The sequence below is a fragment of the Hyperolius riggenbachi genome, chromosome 6 (genome assembly GCF_040937935.1).
Source record: "Hyperolius riggenbachi isolate aHypRig1 chromosome 6, aHypRig1.pri, whole genome shotgun sequence".
In the NCBI taxonomy this organism is placed as follows: domain Eukaryota; kingdom Metazoa; phylum Chordata; class Amphibia; order Anura; family Hyperoliidae; genus Hyperolius; species Hyperolius riggenbachi.
The window spans coordinates 264,382,837-264,403,266 of NC_090651.1; the positions used below are offsets into that span (position 1 = coordinate 264,382,837).

Sequence of the window (20,430 nt, forward strand, 5' to 3'; positions counted from 1 at the left end):
GGGCTCTAATCGCTGCTGCAGGCTTTGTAACCTATTAGAGGCGATGACTTTGTGAGACACTCGAGGGGACAGCTCAGTGACAGAGCTGTCCCCCATATAGCGCTGAAGGAGATCACAATGCTGTACAATGTAAACAAAGGCTTTTTTTTAAAGCTTGTGCTGAACACAGAGCTCAGCTCTGTGTCTTGGCAGGCAATGGTCGCATATGCATGCGAGCATTCCCTGCTAATCTCCGCCCACCGCTCTTGACGCCGCCGGTTGGCGTTAGGCGGTTGCAGAGTGGTTAAGATGTAAATCAGGACGAGGTAAGATTTTTACAATGTGTAAACAGGTAAGTGAGTTTGGCATGTCAGCCGGTGTGAGTATGCAGGATCAGCCAAGTCCAGTTCAGATCATTTCCAGTGTAACAAAGTTTTGGTTCTTGTTTTAGAAGTAAAGCCGTTACCACCAATGTTCTTGTTCTGATTTCACAGAGACCCCATCATCACCGAACATTCTCAGGGTGGAATCTTACTCCAGCACAGCTATGGTTGAGTTTGAAGAACCAGATTCAACTGGTGGAGTGCCCATTCTCAAGTACAAGGCAGAGTGGAGACTGGCAACAGCAGAAACATGGCACACTGCCAATTTCAGTGCCCGAGATGGTAATTTACATTATTTTTATACTGCAGATTTTGTTTTCATTATTCTAGCCCCTGAACTTAGACTGGAAATTATACTAAATTGCATGCCTGTAATGAAATGATTTACCTGTTGCATAGTGTGGATATTGTTTTTTACTACATCAAATTGTATTGAAAAGAGCATATGCTCAAGTAGCATAAATTGCAGTACAATTACAGCCAAAACAAGAAGATTCAATTAAAAAACAACAGATGACATGATAATAATGTTCACATCTGGGCTCATTATTCCAAAAGGAAAATAACATAATGATGCTGTAACTGATAGTCCATCCTTCTGACATTTAGCAACACAAGATTACAGAGAAGAGAACAGACCCAGTAATTAAGTGATAAAGGTAAAGGGAAGAGCTGAAGAAGACAGAATAAGAAGCAAGAAAACTTTAAAAAAAGCAAAAAAAAAAACAACAACAATTCCATCTCCAATTATCCCTGTATGAGTGACATTAAAGCAGTAGGATCAGCCATACTATTCCAGGGAAAAAAACACATATATAAGTAGATAAATACTTGATCTACTTACATAACACATGCATTGTACTGTCCACGTTTTGATTTCAGTGAATGTTATGTAGTAAATGACGAGAACTCTGTTCCTGGTGGGAACCATGTCTTTTGCCCACAGTAAAGGCTAACTCGTGATGTCATTTCTGCCCTTTACTTTTTTTCTTGTCTCCTCCAACCACTGAGTCACCTCAGCCTTGCTTGTAAACACAACTGAGTAGGGGATCAGGTTTCAGATAAGCAGCAGACAGGGAAATAAAGGGAAGAGGAGGAATATATTATAGATAAAAAGAACCCCCAGCATGCAATTCTTTGGCACGACTACTAAAGGGCCAGTGCTCCTAAGGTATATGATAACTCCAAATCATAACAGCAGAAAACGTTTTGAAAGTTTTGAATGCAGGATTAGCATCTTTATCACTTAATACACTCAGACCAGTTGCTGTAGAAGTTTGATTTTTATGGTGACAATAGCGCTTTAAGATAAAATCTTTGCTGTTTTATTGATCGATTAAGATCACATCAGAGTAAAGCAACATACTGTGGCTCTAGTGATTACCAGTTATGTCCTTGAACATCCTGGGAGTCCTAAAAGTCATCCCCATGCCGTCCAACTATGAAAAAAATCCCATATATATATATATATATATATATATATATATATATATATATATATATATAGTATATATATATATATATTATTATTATTTTTCTCCCCACTATTTTATTTATTTGATTATTAAATCCTACCACTAAGTAGCCTTCCCTAGTATTCTTGTAAAAACTTGATTAGTGTTAAAGGATCAATTGAATCAATACAAAATAATTTCTTGACTTGGCTTTTGCAGTTTCAGAAAGGACACATCGGCCTGAAACCACACCTGTCACTGCCGTCTTGCTTTTGATGCAATAAAAGATTTTTAGTGTTATATTGGTAGTGCCGACCCATTCTTCACGAATTGACTGGTTTGCCTCTGGAGGCCATGGGGTAGGGGTCTAGGCACACCATCCTCTTCATTGGGTGCTCCTTCACTTGTCATTTGAGGATCAGCATTTGTTGTTTAGCATTACATTTACCATTGAACACCACATTGCTACTTACAATGACATTGACTACACTTTATTTTGCTACAAGCACTCAATGATTTCTGTTTATTAATTACAAAAATTAGCCAAGTACAACACAGTTACATATTATGTTACGTCTACAAATAAAACACAATTCCATATATATTATGTTCACACTACATACCAAAGCATACTCTTTTTATCATATACACACTTTCATAATTCCATTCATCACTTGGTATGTACTTAATACAAGATGGGCTAGGGCTTATTTTCAGAAGATGTCTTATTTTTTGTCAAACACTGGTAGCTTTCCTATACAAAATGTACATACTGTATGCCATGTGCAACATACAGAGCTTATGGTTTGCAGATATTGGCTCTCAATTACAAGAAATTAATTCTCCTGATCGTGTGGGTAAGAGTCTATTTCTTGCAGGCAGAGAACTGTCAGGCTCCTCAGAGCATAGGATAAGCTGTGTGTGTGTGTCCTGGGAAGAGGTGAAAAGGTGAAGTGCTGCTGATGCTTATCACACAACAGATCAGGAGGGCTGGCTCCAACAAAAACACAAATTGCCTGACACACATATACAGGACTGTAGAACTCCCATTATACTGCTGCTCTCCTGTATTCAGGCTTTGTATTGAGCGTGACTTGCTGGTGTCATGTGGGCTGCTGCTCGGGCTTAAATTTGGAGGATGTCTTACATTTCAAGCATTCTTGAAATTCCTGCTAGGTTTTATTCTCAGGGGATGTCGTACTTTAGTGGAAACACGGTAGTTATATACAATATATTCTGGATGAATACGAGTTGACAATCCATCACACACCATACTAATTCTCAGTAAAGTTGATCTGAATTTTCCAACATGTCCAGTCTCAAAAAAATTTGAAAAATGAGAAATTAGGTTGGGTTTCTCAATGGAAAACTAAAAAAAAACCTATCAGTTTTTCGGTGCAGCCAATCATTAATTGGGGTAAAATCAAACAGAAAAATTGTAACATGTGTGGCCACCTTTAGTCTCTAAGGAAGTGGGGTTCAGGAAAGAGCATTACAACCTGAGGGAGAACAAACAGGTTTTAGTGAAGAAGGCAAAAAGGGACCAAAAAGTTTACATTAAATTTACACTTCATGCTTAAATCTAAATACAAAAACAAGGCATTCAAACGCATAAGTGTATTACAGGGATTTTTGGTTTCTTTAGTCCATCTTCACTAAAACATGGTGATTTTCACAGAATTGGTGGTTTAGGACACAGAAATATATATATACTGTAATAAAGTGCTCTAGCTGTAACCTCGTCACATCCATTAAGTCTCAATGTTGTTGTGTTTGCAGAGAGTTCAGAAGGTTCTCTTACAATAACTGGCCTCAAGCCTGAAACCTCTTACGTTGTGAAACTGTCAGCTATCAATGGCAAGGGGATTGGCGAGTCATCTGCAGTATATCCATTTGTGACCCAGCCAGTTCGTAAGTACATTTGGCAATTCTTAGCCTCCTACTTCCAACATGTTCTCATTACAAGTTTTGTTAGTGGTTATTATTACTTTTTTCTAAAGCTTAAAATATATTGAATGTAAATATATCACTTGATAAGCGACAGCTATGCATTTTTCTTTTGAATATATTGTTGGGGGAAAAAAACTGAACAAAAAGGTAACACCATAATGGATTTTATTATTATTATTATTTATTTATTTATATTATTACTCAGCATCATACAGTAAGTAATAGGAGTAAATTAGAAAGGTTTGAGTGGACCTTCCTGTCCAAATGAGGATTATAATCTACAGCCAAGATTAATGAGTTGCTTTAATCAGTTGCATGTTTATGTCATTATGTGTTGCCTCTTGACAGCTGTTTCAAGTGTGTACTTGTCCGTTTTCCATTTTCCTTGTTGTTTAGTAACTGCCTGATTCAGCTTGTGGCAGGCAGTAGGGGGTAACCTCAAGGATGTGGGGTGGAAATGGCAGTCAAGGAATAACTTGCACCTATGCCAAGACGCAATGCACTTGAAAGCAGCCTTAATCATTAGCTGGTGTGAAGGAAAATTTGATTGTTTGATGAGCATCTAACCAAGTTACTGTATGAAGTACCGAATTCCTGAATGTCCTTGTGTTTTCCATACAAATATTTAAGTTTCCCCATATAATATGAATATAATGTTTATTATTTTATTTTTGACATTTATACGGAGCTTGATAAATGACATACTAAAAGCTCAATACATTTTCTTATGTATCACAGAAAGACTTGCAGGGGTCGTCTTTCACTGCCCTTAGATAGTTACTTTACGTGTGTCCTTTCTAGCCATTGGCAGACACACCACAATGACATCAGGGACAGGGTCATAGAAAAATATAAGCAAAAAGTTGTTTCAGTCATTTCTGGAGAACTTTTACAAATTAACTATTGATCATGGCTGGAGATCTTGACTGTCAAATGCTTTAAATGTACTTGATGCTTTTGTAACAATGAAAAGAACAATTCATATGTACAAGTTACAAATCTCTTGTCTGTAATCATTTCTCTTGTCTGTAATAATTTCTCTTGTCTGTAACTATTTCTGTTGAAACATACTGTATGTCATTTGTTCATTTAAATTGTACCGGTAAAACCTTTTAAACCTGTTTCAGAAAATATAATCATTTCTACAATAACGGGACAGCAGAACAGAAAAAGGGATTCAATGAAAATTCCCAGTTATAAGCTGTAGTTTTTTTCCTCTGTGAATGTTGTCATTTATTCAGGTTAGAATGTAAGCTAGTGGAAATAGTACAAAATCAAATGAACATTTTTAAAGAAAACCTGTAACATCAAAAAGTTCCCCTGGGGGGTACTCATCTCGGGAGGGGGAAGCCACAGGGTCCCAATGAGGCTTCCCACACCATCCTCCATCCCTCGGGGGTCTCGCTGCAGCCCTCCGAACAGCGGCAATGTAAATATTTACCTTCCCGGCTCCTGCGCAGGCGACCCGACTAAGATCGGGTATTTCCGTCTACTTCGGAGCCGAAAGCCACAACAGCGCCCCCGCTGGAGCCTGGAAAGGTAAATATTGAACAAGCTGGCGGATTTGTCGGGCTTCTGTTCGGAGGGCTGCAGCGAGACCCCTGTGGGACAGAGGACAGCGTGGGAAGCCTCATTGGGACCCTGTGGCTTCCCCCTCCCGAGGTGAGTACCCCCCAGGGGAACTTTTTGATGTTACAGTGTCTCTTTAAGTAAAGCTGTGAGAAGGAAAATAAGCACAGTGAATACTTACCAAGGATGATCCAGAGACTTCTCATGTCCTCCTGAACCCAACCGCAGCTCGTCGGGAACTTCGTCTAATTCATTGCTGCGCTCCCCTCCATGTATGAGTGCCACTGCACTGCGCCTGCTCAAGTCCTCCCAGCGCAGTAGCCTGTAGCCGCTTGTGAACAGGGGGAAAAGATATGCTCAGGTGGTTCTGCAGTACTGCACGGACACAGACAGGACTTGTGAAGGTGCAGTGCAGTCACACTTGTACATGTAAGGGAACGTAGTTAGAAGAGCAAATCCAACAAGCTCTTAATGGACTTGCTTAGAGGGTTCCAGCACTGAATTAGTGGGGTTAAAAATTATGAGGGAAGATTTAGGACTTCAAACAATACTTAGGAAAAAATCTAAGATTTATTTAAAATGTTCTAAAAGGGTTCATGCTAAGTATCCTAGAGGAAATTTCACCACTAATTAAAGTGGCTTTCTTAATTAAAAATAAGATGAAGGCACATTTATTTCAATATGAAATATCCATCTACCTTACTCTTAAGGGCTGTATTATTTAGACCTAAACTGAGGCAAGATGGCACCCAAATTTCCAAACACGCTATGCACCCAAATTGCGCGCTTTGTCCAGGAGTCCTATCACCCTCCCATTCCCTCCTCTTCTCCACCCCATTCTCTCACCTTAAAGTGGATCCGAGAAGAACTTTTACTCCTTGCATAATTGTGCCCCTTACATATAGTTTATAGGTCATTCCCCAAGCCAAATACTTTTTTTTTATTGTTTTAATACCCTAATTCCCTATAAACTAAACAAGCCTGACCCACAGCTTCTCCAGCACCTAGGCATTCTGAGTCCCATGTAGCAAGTGCTCATTGGGAGCTCAGTCTGGGGAGGAGGAGGTTTTTCCCAAAGGAGGACGAGGAGGCATTATCAGCCAGAGATTTCAGAGACAAGGGGACGAAGGGGTGAGGAATGGAGTTTTCACAGACTGAATGGTGGAGATGCAGAGCAGCTTGCCTGTGTGCAATGATGACAACCAAAATATGACTGCTCTCGTATCACAGGAAGAAATAATCATATACTGTTGAAGCTGTTTGCAGCTAGATTTGCTGTGTAGACTAACTTTAGATAAGATATATAAACAAGTTACTTGCTAAAGTTAGTTTTTTCATCTCGGATCCACTAAGAGGATGGAATGGAAGTGTGATAGGAGGGAGCATTTCAGAAAGCTTGTCTGAAAATGTGACCTTTTCAAACAGTGATTTCTGGCACCGGGGGAATTAAAGTGAAGCTGTCAGCCATACTATCACAAAAAACACATATATAAGTAGATAAATACTTGCTGTACTTAAATAACATATGTATTGCACTGTCAACAATTTGATTTTAGTGATTTTCCTACAGTAAAAAAAAGAGAAAATCCTTCTTAAAATTCTCTATTTTTAGTGTGTCTATTTTGAAGCCAATCCTGATGTAATTTCTTCCCTTATTCTCCTCTGCCCGATTGTGTATGCATTGCCCAACCCCCCCCCAGTCTTCAGGCACTCCCACCGAGCTCTGCAATAGAAAGTGCATTGTCTCAGCATGAGAAATATTGACCAATCAGAGAGGAACAAAGGTCTGGGAGAGGAAAACAGGAGGGAAAGAGGCTACAGCCAATCAGGCTGCATTAGTTAAATCTGAGGGGAAAGTAGAGAAGCAAAAAAGGATAACCCAGCATGCCCTGGAACTTCCTTTGTGTGGATCAAATAAGAGTCTGGTAAAAAAGGGAATGACCATTTATCAACAAGAAAAGTGATAGTGATTTTTAACTTTTGGATTGCCTGCTTAGCATCCTTATTACTTGTTTACCAGATAAAGAAAAAAAATCGATTTTTGATTTTATGCCCAACAGTTACACTTTAAGGCCTAGTTCCAGGAACAATTTTCAATAGCCACCACCAATTGTTTTTCTGCTACTGGGGTACAGGGTTAAGAAGACATTGTAAATACCTTCATCAGTATTCAGGTTGACTATGTACCCTTATCAGTACATAGTCATACTGGATCTAATGGCACCTTATGAAAAAGGAGTATGCATCGGACTTTGTCTGGCTACTCAGTGAGAAGGGTAACCGAGTGGTCAAATGACTTCTCCAGATAGCTTGTAATTATTATAGCTTCTTTTTACATTCTTTTCTCTCAGCGACAGATATTGGGCAGTGAGTGCAGAGTCACCTAATTAAACCTAGCTCTGGATTGTGACTCTAATGGAAGTGTCAAATGTGAGCCAGGACATTTGCTCGATGGATAACATAATCTCTTTTTTCACTAGACACACAATATGTGAATTTAATGCATTCACAGCTGCATTTGCTGCAGACTTTAGGGGGTCCATATTGTACCGAATTACTGCAAGCTAAAAAACTTCATCTTCACTGTGATGTTTTATTGAATCCCTTTAATCAAGTTGAATTTCATAGCATGTGCTGCAGCGCAGAACAGATGACTGTAAACCAGCATGCACTTTCTAGGACTGTGCTTATTAAGTATTCATTTCTCATTGGTTAGCATGAGTTAGAGTACTTCATTGCTTTTCAGACTTTTCAGTTTTAAAGCGGACCTGAACTCAGAACTTCCACTTTGCTTTAGAAGATACTCAACAGCATAATAACCATTAGAGAAAAACATTTCTTTATTACAGCTGATAGAAAGCCTCCAATACATCTACAGTGTTTCTACTTTCTGCTTAACATCCTGTGCTTTCAAATAAGCTTATCTGCCGTGGCAGTTAGCTGACACAGGGGAGAGATCAAATTACAACTTGTGATTAGACACAGATGATTGGGAATTAGACAGGCTAATCTCTCTAAATACATACAGGGTGCATTTCTCTGTTTTCCTTTTGTCCTGTGCAAGAGTTCAGGTCCACTTTAAAAAAAAATAGACAGCTGAAGCAAACTGCATTCTCTCCATGATAGCACTCACCCTAATATTCAAATGAATAGCTATGCTGAAATATTTTGATGTTAATAGACTAAATTCAAAGCCTGCATTACAAAGTAGATGTCTTAATGAACGCAGATCAGCATTTTTCTAAACACTTTATTAAGAATACTGTTGGGGCCGCTTATTGGCACATAATGTAACCGAAACTGAAGGCTATCGAATCATTCTCATTATTTTCAAATTCTGTTTTAATTTTCATCTGACTCCATTGCACAGTGTGTTCTCATATTTAATTTGAGCTCATCCGTTCTTTTTGATTTGTCTGTCTGGCTTCATCTCACTTGCATTCTCTTTTATTTCGAACCATCTCTCTTCTTTCCATCTGTCTGCAATCCATTGGAATTCCACAGACATTTTACATCCACGTAAGTGCCTCTTTACAATCTCTGTCTCGCTTCTGTAACATCCATGAGATCACTGACATGACTGTCCCTGCACACAGCTTCTGCCCAGTAAGAGAGCACACAAAAAAGGCATAAGTCATAGTACTGTATGTGATGTTTAAAGTGGTCTTACTCTGAATCAATGTAATCTAAATGGGTATCAGGCTATAGAGTAATAAGGCTCTTATAAGCCTCGGTGGTTCCCCAGATAATTTAGAAAATCATCATGCCTGCATGTACCATGTTGGGTACTATACATATAGTGAGGGCACATGCTTTTGCGAGACATGTGAGAGCCGTTATACAAGGCATAGGTAATGGCTTTGACATAGCATTTTTATCAGTATTCATTTAAAGTCCATTTCATTTAGATGGATTTCTCTATGTCTAGCAGCATACAGGGTCATGGAATAGGGTGTGGTACATGTTTAGAGGTGGATGTTAAGGTAGAAGGGGCCATATGTAATTCACTTTTCCCCCTGAGTTATCTTCTTGGAGATCATTTCCATATTCTTTTTAAAATAACTTAAAGAAAACCTGAACTAAAAATAAAAAGTCAAAATAAGCATACACAAGTCATACTTACCTTCCATGTAGTCTACTCCTCAGTGTCCTTCTCCTGTCCCGCGTCCTGTTTGTTCACTGTGATCAAGGGAATTTTCCGTCCTCCATTTTGAAAATGGTCGTTACCCATAACAGCTTTCTGGTCAGCACACAGTTAAACTGTAACATCGCCCACTTGAGCCATAGGGAAACATGGGCATTACCTGGTACATCAGTTTTCCTCTCAGCTATAACTGACAGCAACTGATATATTTCAGATCTGACAAAATATTGTCAGAACTGGAAGGGATTATTGTCAGAAGAAAATGGTGAGCTTCTGAGAGGAACTGATGGCAAAGTAACTATGTAATGTTCATTTAAAGTTACCTCATGTGTTTATTTTAAATAGTTTTACTCAGTACAGGTTCTCTTTAAGCATTTTACAATTGAAAAAGTACTATCAAAATTATTTCCAGTATTTTCTTGCTTGCTGGTAGTTTAACCACTTCAGAAGCAGAGGTTTATATCCCCCTAGTGACCAGGCCATTTTTTTACAATTCAGCACTTCACAACTTTAAAGGAAACCAGAGACGTACATTAAAGATTTGATACTTACCCAGGGCTTCCTCCCATCCTATAAACACATCTGATTCCCACACCGTCCTCCTGTGGTCTACCGTTCAGAGGCAATCAGCCCCGGTTCTTCTGTGCATGTGTGGACATCCCACGCATGCGCAGAAGACCCAGACTGGACTAGACTGAGCCTGTTACTGCGGCTGATCCCGGCTGAATGTCAGACTGCGGGAGGACGGCATGGGAATCAGACGTGTTTATAGGGCAGGAGGAAGCCCCGGGTAAGTATCAAATATTTAATGTACAAGGTCTCTGGTACACTTTTAATGGTTTATTGCTCAGTCATACAACTTAGCACCCAATTGAATTTTACCTCCTTTTCTTCTCACAAATAGACATTTCATTTGGTGCTATTTGATTGCTGCTGCTATTTTTTTTTTTTTAATTAATAATTTTTTTTTTTTAATTAACATACATAGACATATGACTATGGCAGGGATTAGATTGTGAGCCCCTCCAAGGGACAGTCAAGTAACAAAACTATTCTTTGTGCAGCACTGCATAATATGTCAGCGCTACATAAATATTTAAATATCTAATTACTTAAAAAAAAACTGCCTGCGAGCGCTGATTGCTGGCTGGTAGGCTGATCGCTGGGGCCCAGTTGTGTTTACTGACGGGGGGTCATGCGAGTTCCTGTCAAATCTCGCTCCTTGCATGATGATGCCATATGGCATCGCGGAGGAACAACAGAGCCTCTCTGCCACCACCATCCTGCATTAGGGGGTCGGCAAGAGGTTAAAAGGCATTTTATGGCAAGGTCTGAAAATATCAACTTGGAGAAAACTCAGGAGAAAAAATGAATTGCATATGGGTCATGGTCTTTTGTATGTTTTGTCCTATGAGATTTAAATCCTGCATCTGCATTGAATTGCAGGGCACTGGTCAGAGGCCAGCAGATGGGAGTCTGGAATGCCTGACAAGTGCGTAGCTCAGTCTCTTTTGTCAGAAACAAGTTAGCATGGTATCAACCATATTCATATCACTCAATTTTTTTTCCTTTGGAGAACCCATAGAAGGGCTTGGGAGGCAGACATTTCATGGCTAAGTCCAATCCTATAATTGAGTCATTGAAGGCTGGTACACACAATGCAATTTACCATCAGATCGACAGTTTGAATCAATTTCCGGTGTGACCGATCTGCTCCTGATGGAGAACGGTGCAATACTGATCTGAAAATCAATCCTATTCTTGATTGAGAGCAGAATAGACACGCCAGAAATTATCGATTTGACCTGTCGATCTGTCGGGAAAATTGCATTGCATGTACCAGGCATTTCTTTTAAGTTCAGATGTTTTTATCTCCAAAACTCTAGAATGAAAAGTAATTTTAACATGCCATTTTTACTGCAGGCAACTGCCGATAAGGTACAATTTCCTTATAGGTTGAGTTTTTGTTGCCCAAGTTTGCTACAGGTTTACTCTCAATGCAAGGAGTCCTGTGGCTCAGCGACCCACAAAATGATCCATCAGCTTTTAATAATTAGCTTGCTTAGCTCAAAGAAACCAGATGTTATTATTAATTGCAGTATTTTACTGTACTTTGCATGATGCTCTTTGCCTCATTAAATGTTGTTTATTGTCTTAATGGTACTTGATTGTGTACAGCAACAAGTCAATCAAAGCAGCAAGGAAAGCGGAGTACTAGGGGCGTACTGAATGCAGAGGTGGCAGCTGCTGTGTGTGTGTATAGCAGACTTTGATGTTCAGTCTTTCATGTAACAAAAAGAGAAACAGTCTGTTTCTATAGTGAGGCTAGTTACCACAGGAGATTTTGGCTTAAGGTTCCATCTCCCCATCTCCCTAGCAGTGCCGTCATTGATCACCAACAATAAAGGTGTACACGACAGGTCTTACAGGGCTTAATAAGCTCTCATCTGTGAGCAATATGGCTGCATTGTAACTCCTACTGAAGGATGAAAAACCTCCCACAGAGATCTGAGACGAAAGAATTCTGCAGTAAACAAGTCAAGGTGACATCAGTGTTTCTGAGGCTGAGCCAAAGGCGTTTTCCCTGAGGACAGCGGGTTACTCGAACCGGGCATCATTCCATGATGTTATAGGGCTGCCAGAGAATTTATAGGCAAGGGGAGAACGTAAAGAAGTCTGGATTTAGGTTGTTAGTGAGTGCTAGTAGATTCATGGTAGTGATTGCACATGAGCAGAGGAAAGTAAGGCAACTTTGGTATGTACTGCAATGCAGTCTTTACTGATGGCAAAACGGGCAGTATGTAAAGTACAGTAACTCTATGTTCTTTTACAATGTATTTATTTTAATCAACTTTAAAGCTCACCTCCAGGAGCATTTTAAAAATACCATCTAATATGGTAGTAATCAGAGTGCTCAAATTTTACATTTCTTAATGTATACGGTTGTTTCAGCCAAACATTGTGTCCTAAATATATGATAACATGAGAGCCTGCTGGGTTAGGGTGTAGGTTTAGGCTGTGCGGATTTTGCTCCTTGGATTGTGAGATAGCCCCTCATAGTGATGGTCAAGTAGGAAAGTGTTAGATAGAATCAGTGGGGTAACTACAATTCATGCCCCCCCCCCCCCCCAGCAAAACTTTGATTGGGCCCACCAATATTCAAACCCCCTCCCTTGCCTCTCCTTGATGACCTTCACAGCCTTGGTGCTCATCTCACAGGGGTCATAAAACAATTGTGCTGATCATGATCTTCACTCCCATAACAAGTGTAGCCACAAAAACACCTGATGTAAAGTATAGTCCCCTGTATCAGAGGAAGGAAAGGTTAGTAGTTGGGGCCCCCACAGCTGAGGGCCCCCCTCTGATCACAGGGGCTGCTCCCCTCTAGCTATGCCCCTGGATATAAGACTGACAGGGCCAGCACATTTTCCTAAAGAAAATAGATCCTTGAAGGTTTCAAACTTCTTACAGGAAACCTAAAGTGCTTACACAAGCATGTCTTGGTATTTGTAATTCAATCACCAGTACTGCTTAAAAGATGACAAAAGTCTACTAGGTCACTTTAATAGCTAGTATTGTTACAAATATATAATGTTGATCTCTTGTTATTTTGAGGGGCACAGCAACACACGTCTTTTCAATCTTGCAGTCTTTGTTAACACAATGGCTTTTGTATTCTAGACACAGAGCTAACTATAGCCAGCACTATATTCCCTAGTGAGTAGAAAGAATGTGGATCTTTTGCTGTGTGCATGCTTTAATAACCACTAATCATTTGTCAATTGTGGGACTGTAAAACTCTTGTAACTGTGAAAGAGGCAATAGCTCAGCGTTATGAGGTCTAGTTTCTGCTTGGCACAATCACTCTTTTATTACTGCTGATTGTTCAGCTTATACCATGGCGACACATACAAAGTGCAGTGGCAATTAAAGGTCATCACTTTCAGCTTGTGACCAAAAAGAAAGACAATACTGCATCACTTCAGGATAGTGAACATAGAAATTATTTGCATGGCTCTACCCACTGCCATGAAATGGTACTTTATGTTATTATTTTTGGACACATGCTGGATGTGATGACCTACAGTTTCCTTCAGATATAAAAATACTCTACTTTTGCTGTCCTTTCTGCTCATAACACAATTTCTGGAGGGTCTCCATAACCTTCCTAGCTACTGTCATTGAGACATGTAGCAGCTTCCGTGTCTTAGGCTTTGTACGCACACCAAGTGGTTCTTGGCCAAGGTGGCCAATGGCAGTTGCCTCTACTGAGACTCTAGCCCAGTTTTGTGCAGGGACCCGAATACTCTCTTACTATGATGGAAACTCACTTGGGGAACCCATATGTAAAAACGTGTATTTTAATAACAAACATAAAACTTATTTAGATTGCCTAAAAATTGGAAAGAATACCCTACCCTACCCTACCCTACCCGTGTACTACCATAAATACGTGAAAAATACCTCAAAACTGTGGGGCAGCGTCAATTAGGGAAATAATGTTTTAACCATAAAAAATAATACCAAATTGTATAGACATAAATATATATCCTTCTCATGCACATGCCAACATGACTGAATAACAAACAAAAAATAAAATGAGAATTGGCTCTTGGGTGCATGAAAAAGATAGAAAACTTTTATTCATATAAATCCCATATATCAAACACATATCATAAATACAAACATCCCATAAAAACCCAGAATAACCCAATGGAGAATGACTTTATAAACTCTGTATGCTGTAGTTTGTTAAATTAAACATTAAACTCATCTAAAATATATTTCCTGAATGAATAAGGGCCTGTTTCCACTACACACGGATTCTGGATGCAGAAAAACTGACTTCAATGAATGTCTATGGGCCTATTTCCACTAAACATGATTTTCTGATGCAGATTTCCCATGGGCATTCATTGGAGTCAGTTTTCTGCATCCAGAATCTGCATATAGTGGAAATAGACCCTTAAAGTAAAGGTCCAAGGTATAAAAAAATAAAGATCCACTTACCTGGGGCTTCCTCCAGCCCCTTGCAGCCGTCCTGTGCCCTCGCCGCAGTTCCGGTGGCTCCCGGTCTCCTGCGCTGGCAAAGCCGACATCGCCAGGTCGGCTTCTGGGTCGGCTGCTGCTGCGTTCCATGGCGCTAGTCACATGGACTCGCTGACGTCAAAATGACGGTACTGTGCAGGTGCAGTAGTTCTGCGCCTGCCTAGTACCATCTTTTTGACGTCAGCGAGCCCATGTGACCAGCGCCGTGGAACGCAGCAGCAGCCGACTCGGAACCCGACCTGGCGATGTCGGCTTTGCCAGCGCAGGAGACCGGGAGCCACCAGAGCTGCGACGAGGGCACAGGACAGCTGCAAGGGGCTGGAGGAAGCCCCAGGTAAGCGGATCTTTATTTTTTTATACCTTGGATGTTTCCTTTAAGCTAAAACTCCAGACAAATAGATTATGTTGAATATCAGCAGCAAGATATTTTTTATGTGGATTTAAAATCTTGGAAAAAAAATAATTTGCCCAGTTATTTTATAAAGGTTAACTTTTTGCATCACAGCCTGTGCAAATCAAAACTCCTAACAAAAAAAATAATAAAGAACACTGTGGTTCATTCAATCAAACCAGCAGCTAGTGACATGGGAGATGCTCAAAACACAGGACAGTCAACCCCCCTTTTATTTTTCTGCATTCAAATAAGTTAAAAGAGCAGTCTTGGCTCAATTAGTAAACAGAAGAAAATTTGTTTTATCTGGTTGAGAAAACATTGCTAATAACAAAAGAAAGCTGGAAAGTTGAACTTGAACTCATCTCATTATTTGTTTTTGTTGTCAGCTGAGTGAACCATAGTGTACCTAACTAAACTAAAATGGCTGCTGTTCCAAACTTCAGAGATCAAATTTCACCCTTTAAATTAAAAATAGGAATATGAGATTGCAGGGGGGTTATAAATGGTACTGCTACTACACATGCAATAAATTATCTCACACATTTTTTTTCAGTTAAGGCATGCTTTAACCTTCCTGGTGGTATGATTATGTCTGGATTTAGGGTCTTTTTAAAATGTTTCAGCCCCCAAAATCAGGAAAAAATCATGCTGACAGAGTCTCTGCAGCAGCCCCTGTTCTCACTCAACCCCCTGGGCTCCTGCTCTGCAATTTTACCTCCATCCTCCAGGTGGTGCTGCAATTTTGTAGTGAGATCACTGATGGTGATCTCCCCAGAGTGATTCAGAGCCTTGGAGGACAGGAAGGAGAACTGCTACCAACTTCTGGATCCCCCAGGAGCTGAGTAAAAAATGCCCGCTACGCGCTATATGCTGCATTGAGATCCTGGCGGCTAGCCCAGGCTACACTTGGGACTACCGCCAGGGAGGTTAAAGAGACCTTGGCTCAATTTCATGTAGCCAGCAGATACACTTATGGGCCCTTATTCAATTCACTTTTTCTCCTAGGAAATGATTTTTCATCTTTTGTTTAAAATACATTTTCAGCACTTCTCCAGTTGAAAAACAATTAAAAAAGTAGGTGAGAAACTAATAACAGAATTATACTGAGTATTTGCTGGTGGCTTACAAGGCATTTTATTGATAATGTGTGAAAATATCACCTGGGAGAAAATTTTGGAGAAAAAGTGGATTGAATATGGGCCATGTCTAAAAAATTGAGTTTTTTTTTATTTTACACATCCATAGACAAACAGGGCAAACCACTGAGCTGCAACAGGACCAATCTTTTTCTGGGGGCATTTTCATCAAGTTGAGAATGGCAGGTGTTAACGTGACATCATCATACTTTGATTAGCATTACAAGCCCACAGATAATCTGTCCAAGACTAAGCATTATGTGCTTAAAGGGACACTGTAGGGAGAGTGATGTGAAAGGCTGCCTTTTTTTCCCTCGTCTTTTAAACTATGCTAATTCCCTAACTGTCCTGCTCATCCTGTGTCTCAATATTTTAAATGTACCAGAGCTCATGTAAATAAAAAGATTTATACATACCTGCGGCTTCCTCCAGCCCCATACGCTCCGATTGCTCCCACGCCGCTTTCCTCGGTCTTTCCGCAGCTCCGATATCAGGTCCCTGCACTTCTGTCAGTCGGAGCCAGTCTGACGTAACAGAAGTGCGCCCTCTACGTATCTCTCCAGCAGCAGCTGGAGAGATACGCAAAGAGCCCACTTCTCCTGTGTAGACTGGAGCCAACTGACGGAAGTGCGGGAACCCGGTACCGGCGCTGCAGAAGAGGATGGCGGTGTGGGAGCAATCGGAGCGTATGGGGCTGGAGGAAGCCGCAGGTATGTATAAATCTTTTTATTTATATAAGCTCTGAGTCCCTTTAACCGCTTGCCGACCACGTCACGCCGGACGGGCGTGGCCGCGGTGGTAGCTACAGGACCAGCTAACGCCAATTGGCGTAAAGTCCTTGGGGCTCGCAGTGCAGGAGATCGCGCGCACACTGCGCGCGCATCTCCTCTTAGTGGGCGGAGCGCCGCCTTCAGTCTCCGAGCGGCGGTTGCCGCTCGGGAGACTGTTAGACGGCGGTCCGCCGTCTAATTACATTGTACAGCGCTGCGATCTGCAGCAGCGCTGTACTTGGGACAGCCGTGTGGCACGGCTGTCTCCATGGGACACTAGAGAGCGATCGGCTCTCATAGGCAGAAGCCTATGACAGCCGATCGCCATTATTGGCTGGCTGTGGGGTGGGAGGGAGGGAAAAGAAAGGGGAAAAAAATGCACATTTATTTTAAAAAAAGACACAATATTTACAACCAACAAACAAACACTGGGAGGGGGGGAGGGGCGATCAGACCCCACCAACAGAGAGCTCTGTTGGTGGGGAGGAATCACTGGTGTGCTGTGTTGTGCGGCCCTGCAGCTTGGCCTTAAAGCTGCAGTGGCCTTTTTTTACACAAATAGCCTGGTCTTTAGGGGGGTCCATGGTCCTCAAGAGGTTAAGCAACAGAACCAGAAAGAGTATGAGCATTAGGTGCTGTGATTAAAGCCTAGCCGTATCAGCTGCATGCTTGTAGTCCAAAGGATCAGTAAGATTGCCATGCAGTGGGCATTCTTAAAAAGGAAATACATATGGTAGCCTCCATACCCCTCTTGCTACGGTGGCTCTTTAACAGCCCTGTAAAAAGAGCAGTCTCCTACCTGGCATTGCAATTTTAGTGCTGCTCTCTGCACTGATTAATTCAGAATTGCGGCAATCCTGGGGTAAAATGTTTTCACACAGATGCCAGCATGTTGGAGAGGTAAAAACAATGCTTGTTGAGCTGTATACTTCAGTATAGCCAAGTTGGCATCCATGTAACTTGTAATGACTGTTGTCTTCTCTGTGCGGGGTGTACTGTGAGATATAGTGCCTTGCACAGTAGGCATGAAGACAGCTGTTAATATGATTCATTGGGAGGGAATGAGGTAATAGAGATGGTTTCTCATAACTACAGTTCAACTATTCTGATTTATTGTCTCATAACCCAGGAGGAAAACAACACATAACACTGCATAAATATGTGTTTGAAAGGCTATTCCTACTGCTTTAAAGGTAAAGTAATGGTACTTTCAAAATGCAGTGAAAAACATTCAGCTTTCGTGAACAGAAATATTGATGTGACTTTAAAATGACAAGTGACTTTAATAAGGAGCTTTATAGGCATCAATACCTTTCAAACAGCATTAAAAATTCACAACAGTTTTAGTGAAAATATTGCATTTTTTAGGTTTAGTGGTCTGTGTCGCAGAGCTCAGACAGGCTCGGAAACAGATGAGCACCAATTCTGATTTCTTATATTAGCCTGTTAAATAAGCCTCCTATATAAGCCTGTTAAACGTTGGTAGTTGTTTGTTGTTTGCTTGATTGTAGTGTTATAACTTTATGCTGCTTTTGAGAATTGGTATTGTTGTTTTAACCCTCAATATTAAAATAGATTAAATGCATGCGACCTGAAGTACGGGATTGTCTTTGTTTGATGGACTTTTTTGATTTTGGATTGTTTGTTTGGTTTTGGTGGATGCATTTAATGGAAGTACTGTAGTAGGAGTTAATTAAAGTGGCCAGTAAAGGACACTCGAAGTGACATGTGACATGATTAGAGAGACATGTGTACGTACAGTGCCTAGCACACAAATAACTATGCTGTGTTGCTTTTTTTCTTCCTCTGCCTGAAAGAGCTAAATATTAGGTATGTAAGTGGCTGACTGAGTCCTGACTCAGACAGGAAGTGACTACAGTGTGACCCTCACTGATAAGAAATTCTTTTTATCGCTTGCTCTCAGAAGCCATTTTCTGCTAGGAAAGTGTTTTATAGTTGAAATTTCTTATCAGTAAGGGTCACACTGTAGTCACTTCCTGTCTGAGTCAGGACTGAGTCAGCCACTTACATACCTGATATTTAACTCTTTCAGGCAGAGAAAGAAAAAAAGGAACACTGCATAGTTATTTGTGTGCTAGACACTACACATACACATGTCTATCTCATCATGTCACATGTCACTTCGGGTATCCTTTAATGGTACACTATTTTACTCAGCAGTGGTGTAGCTATGGGCCCCAGTGCAGGTTTTACATTGGGTCCCCAAGCACTCTATACATAACAATTGATACGGTACTCCAAAACCTGCCAATGGCAACTACAGTGTCAAAGGTGCAAGATGGGCATGAGGAACAGTTTGTTAATGATTACAACTATTTAAAGCATCTGTTTAAGTGATTATTACCAGCACAGACCAATAGAGAGCTAATACTGTTGTTGATAGAGGGCCCCTCTGAGCCCCTCTGGCCCAAGAGCCCCGATGCGGTCGAGACCTCTGCACCCCCTGTTGCTACGCCACTGTTCTTCAGATGCATTCAAGCTATCAGATTTGTGGGATCGTATGTAATTGAAAGGTAATTATGGATTGTTTTCATAAACAGGTCGATTAGGGCACTTTCTCTGTTCAGATGTGATTGTAAAATCCACAACTTTTTGTATTCCAGTCGACCATAGAATTGTTTATGTTACATCTTCTCCACATACTGCTTAGTTTTCTGTTCAAATCGATTGAATGATTGCATCTGAGGAAATATTTTACTGCTAGTGGGCACCTTTACATTACTGCAATTTTAGTGAAGTAATTTGGGCATTTTTTTGATAGAATGCTTGTTGATACAGAATTATTTATTTTTAAGTAAATCACTAATCGGGCAGACTAAAGGGTTCTTTAAGTCAGAACTCTGGGCATGTGTTGTAAGATACGCACTTCCGCTCAGACCCCTTGCTTAGGCCTCTCTTATGCTGGAGACTGAAGGCAGTGAATTCACAGCCGGTATGTTGCTCCTGTGCTCCAATCGGGCACTTGCTGGTGCTCAGCATGGGCGTCGGTGAGGAGCCCACCCATGGTGTCACATCCGCACACAGCCATGCTCAGTTGAAACATGTTTATGACATGACCGCAAAGGTGCTTGTGGCCGACAGTTGCATCACCTGTGGTTGACATACACATTACTGCCTGAAATCTGATTGACAGATCAAAGTTGTGTACGGGCATAACTCAATAGCTCCAACTCTCTAAACTGCTGCTGAGAAGAGACACTTGAGCGTTGCAGTAAGAAAGGTCAGGTGACCAGGAAGTAAGCCTTTGATGATCATGTTCAAATTTGGTTCTAAAAGATTTAAAGGAGACATAGTTAGCATCAGTCTATTATTATAAATGATTTATATTGCGTCATCATCTTCCATGATGCTATACAATCGAAGAAACAAACAAGGGTACATAATGTGCAGACATTGGCGCACCTGACAATGCAGACATTGGTGGTGCATGTTACATAAAAGTGGTTGACAACATAAGGTGACAACTATTTGGTGATTGGCAAAACATATAACATTTTACAAGACACAAAAGGGAGAGAGCCCTACAGTTGTGAGCTTGCAATCTAAGTGATAAAATCTAAATAATAAAATGATACAATCTA

General features: G+C 40.7%; 1 protein-coding gene across 11 annotated transcripts in view; it reads left to right on the forward strand.

The window, feature by feature from the left end:
• The window catches only part of NCAM1 (neural cell adhesion molecule 1), a 485,915-nt gene that overhangs the window by 392,741 nt on the left and 72,744 nt on the right, over nucleotides 1-20,430 (forward strand). For 7 of the 11 annotated variants that reach the window (XM_068240756.1, XM_068240758.1, XM_068240762.1 and 4 more), the window contains 3 exons: nucleotides 474-644; nucleotides 3,596-3,727; nucleotides 8,840-8,854. In XM_068240756.1, coding sequence (XP_068096857.1) covers nucleotides 474-644; nucleotides 3,596-3,727; nucleotides 8,840-8,854 — 318 coding nt within the window. The remainder of the gene's footprint in view (nucleotides 1-473; nucleotides 645-3,595; nucleotides 3,728-8,839; nucleotides 8,855-20,430) is intronic. The other 4 variants (XM_068240757.1, XM_068240759.1, XM_068240767.1 and 1 more) reach the window with 1 other exon arrangement.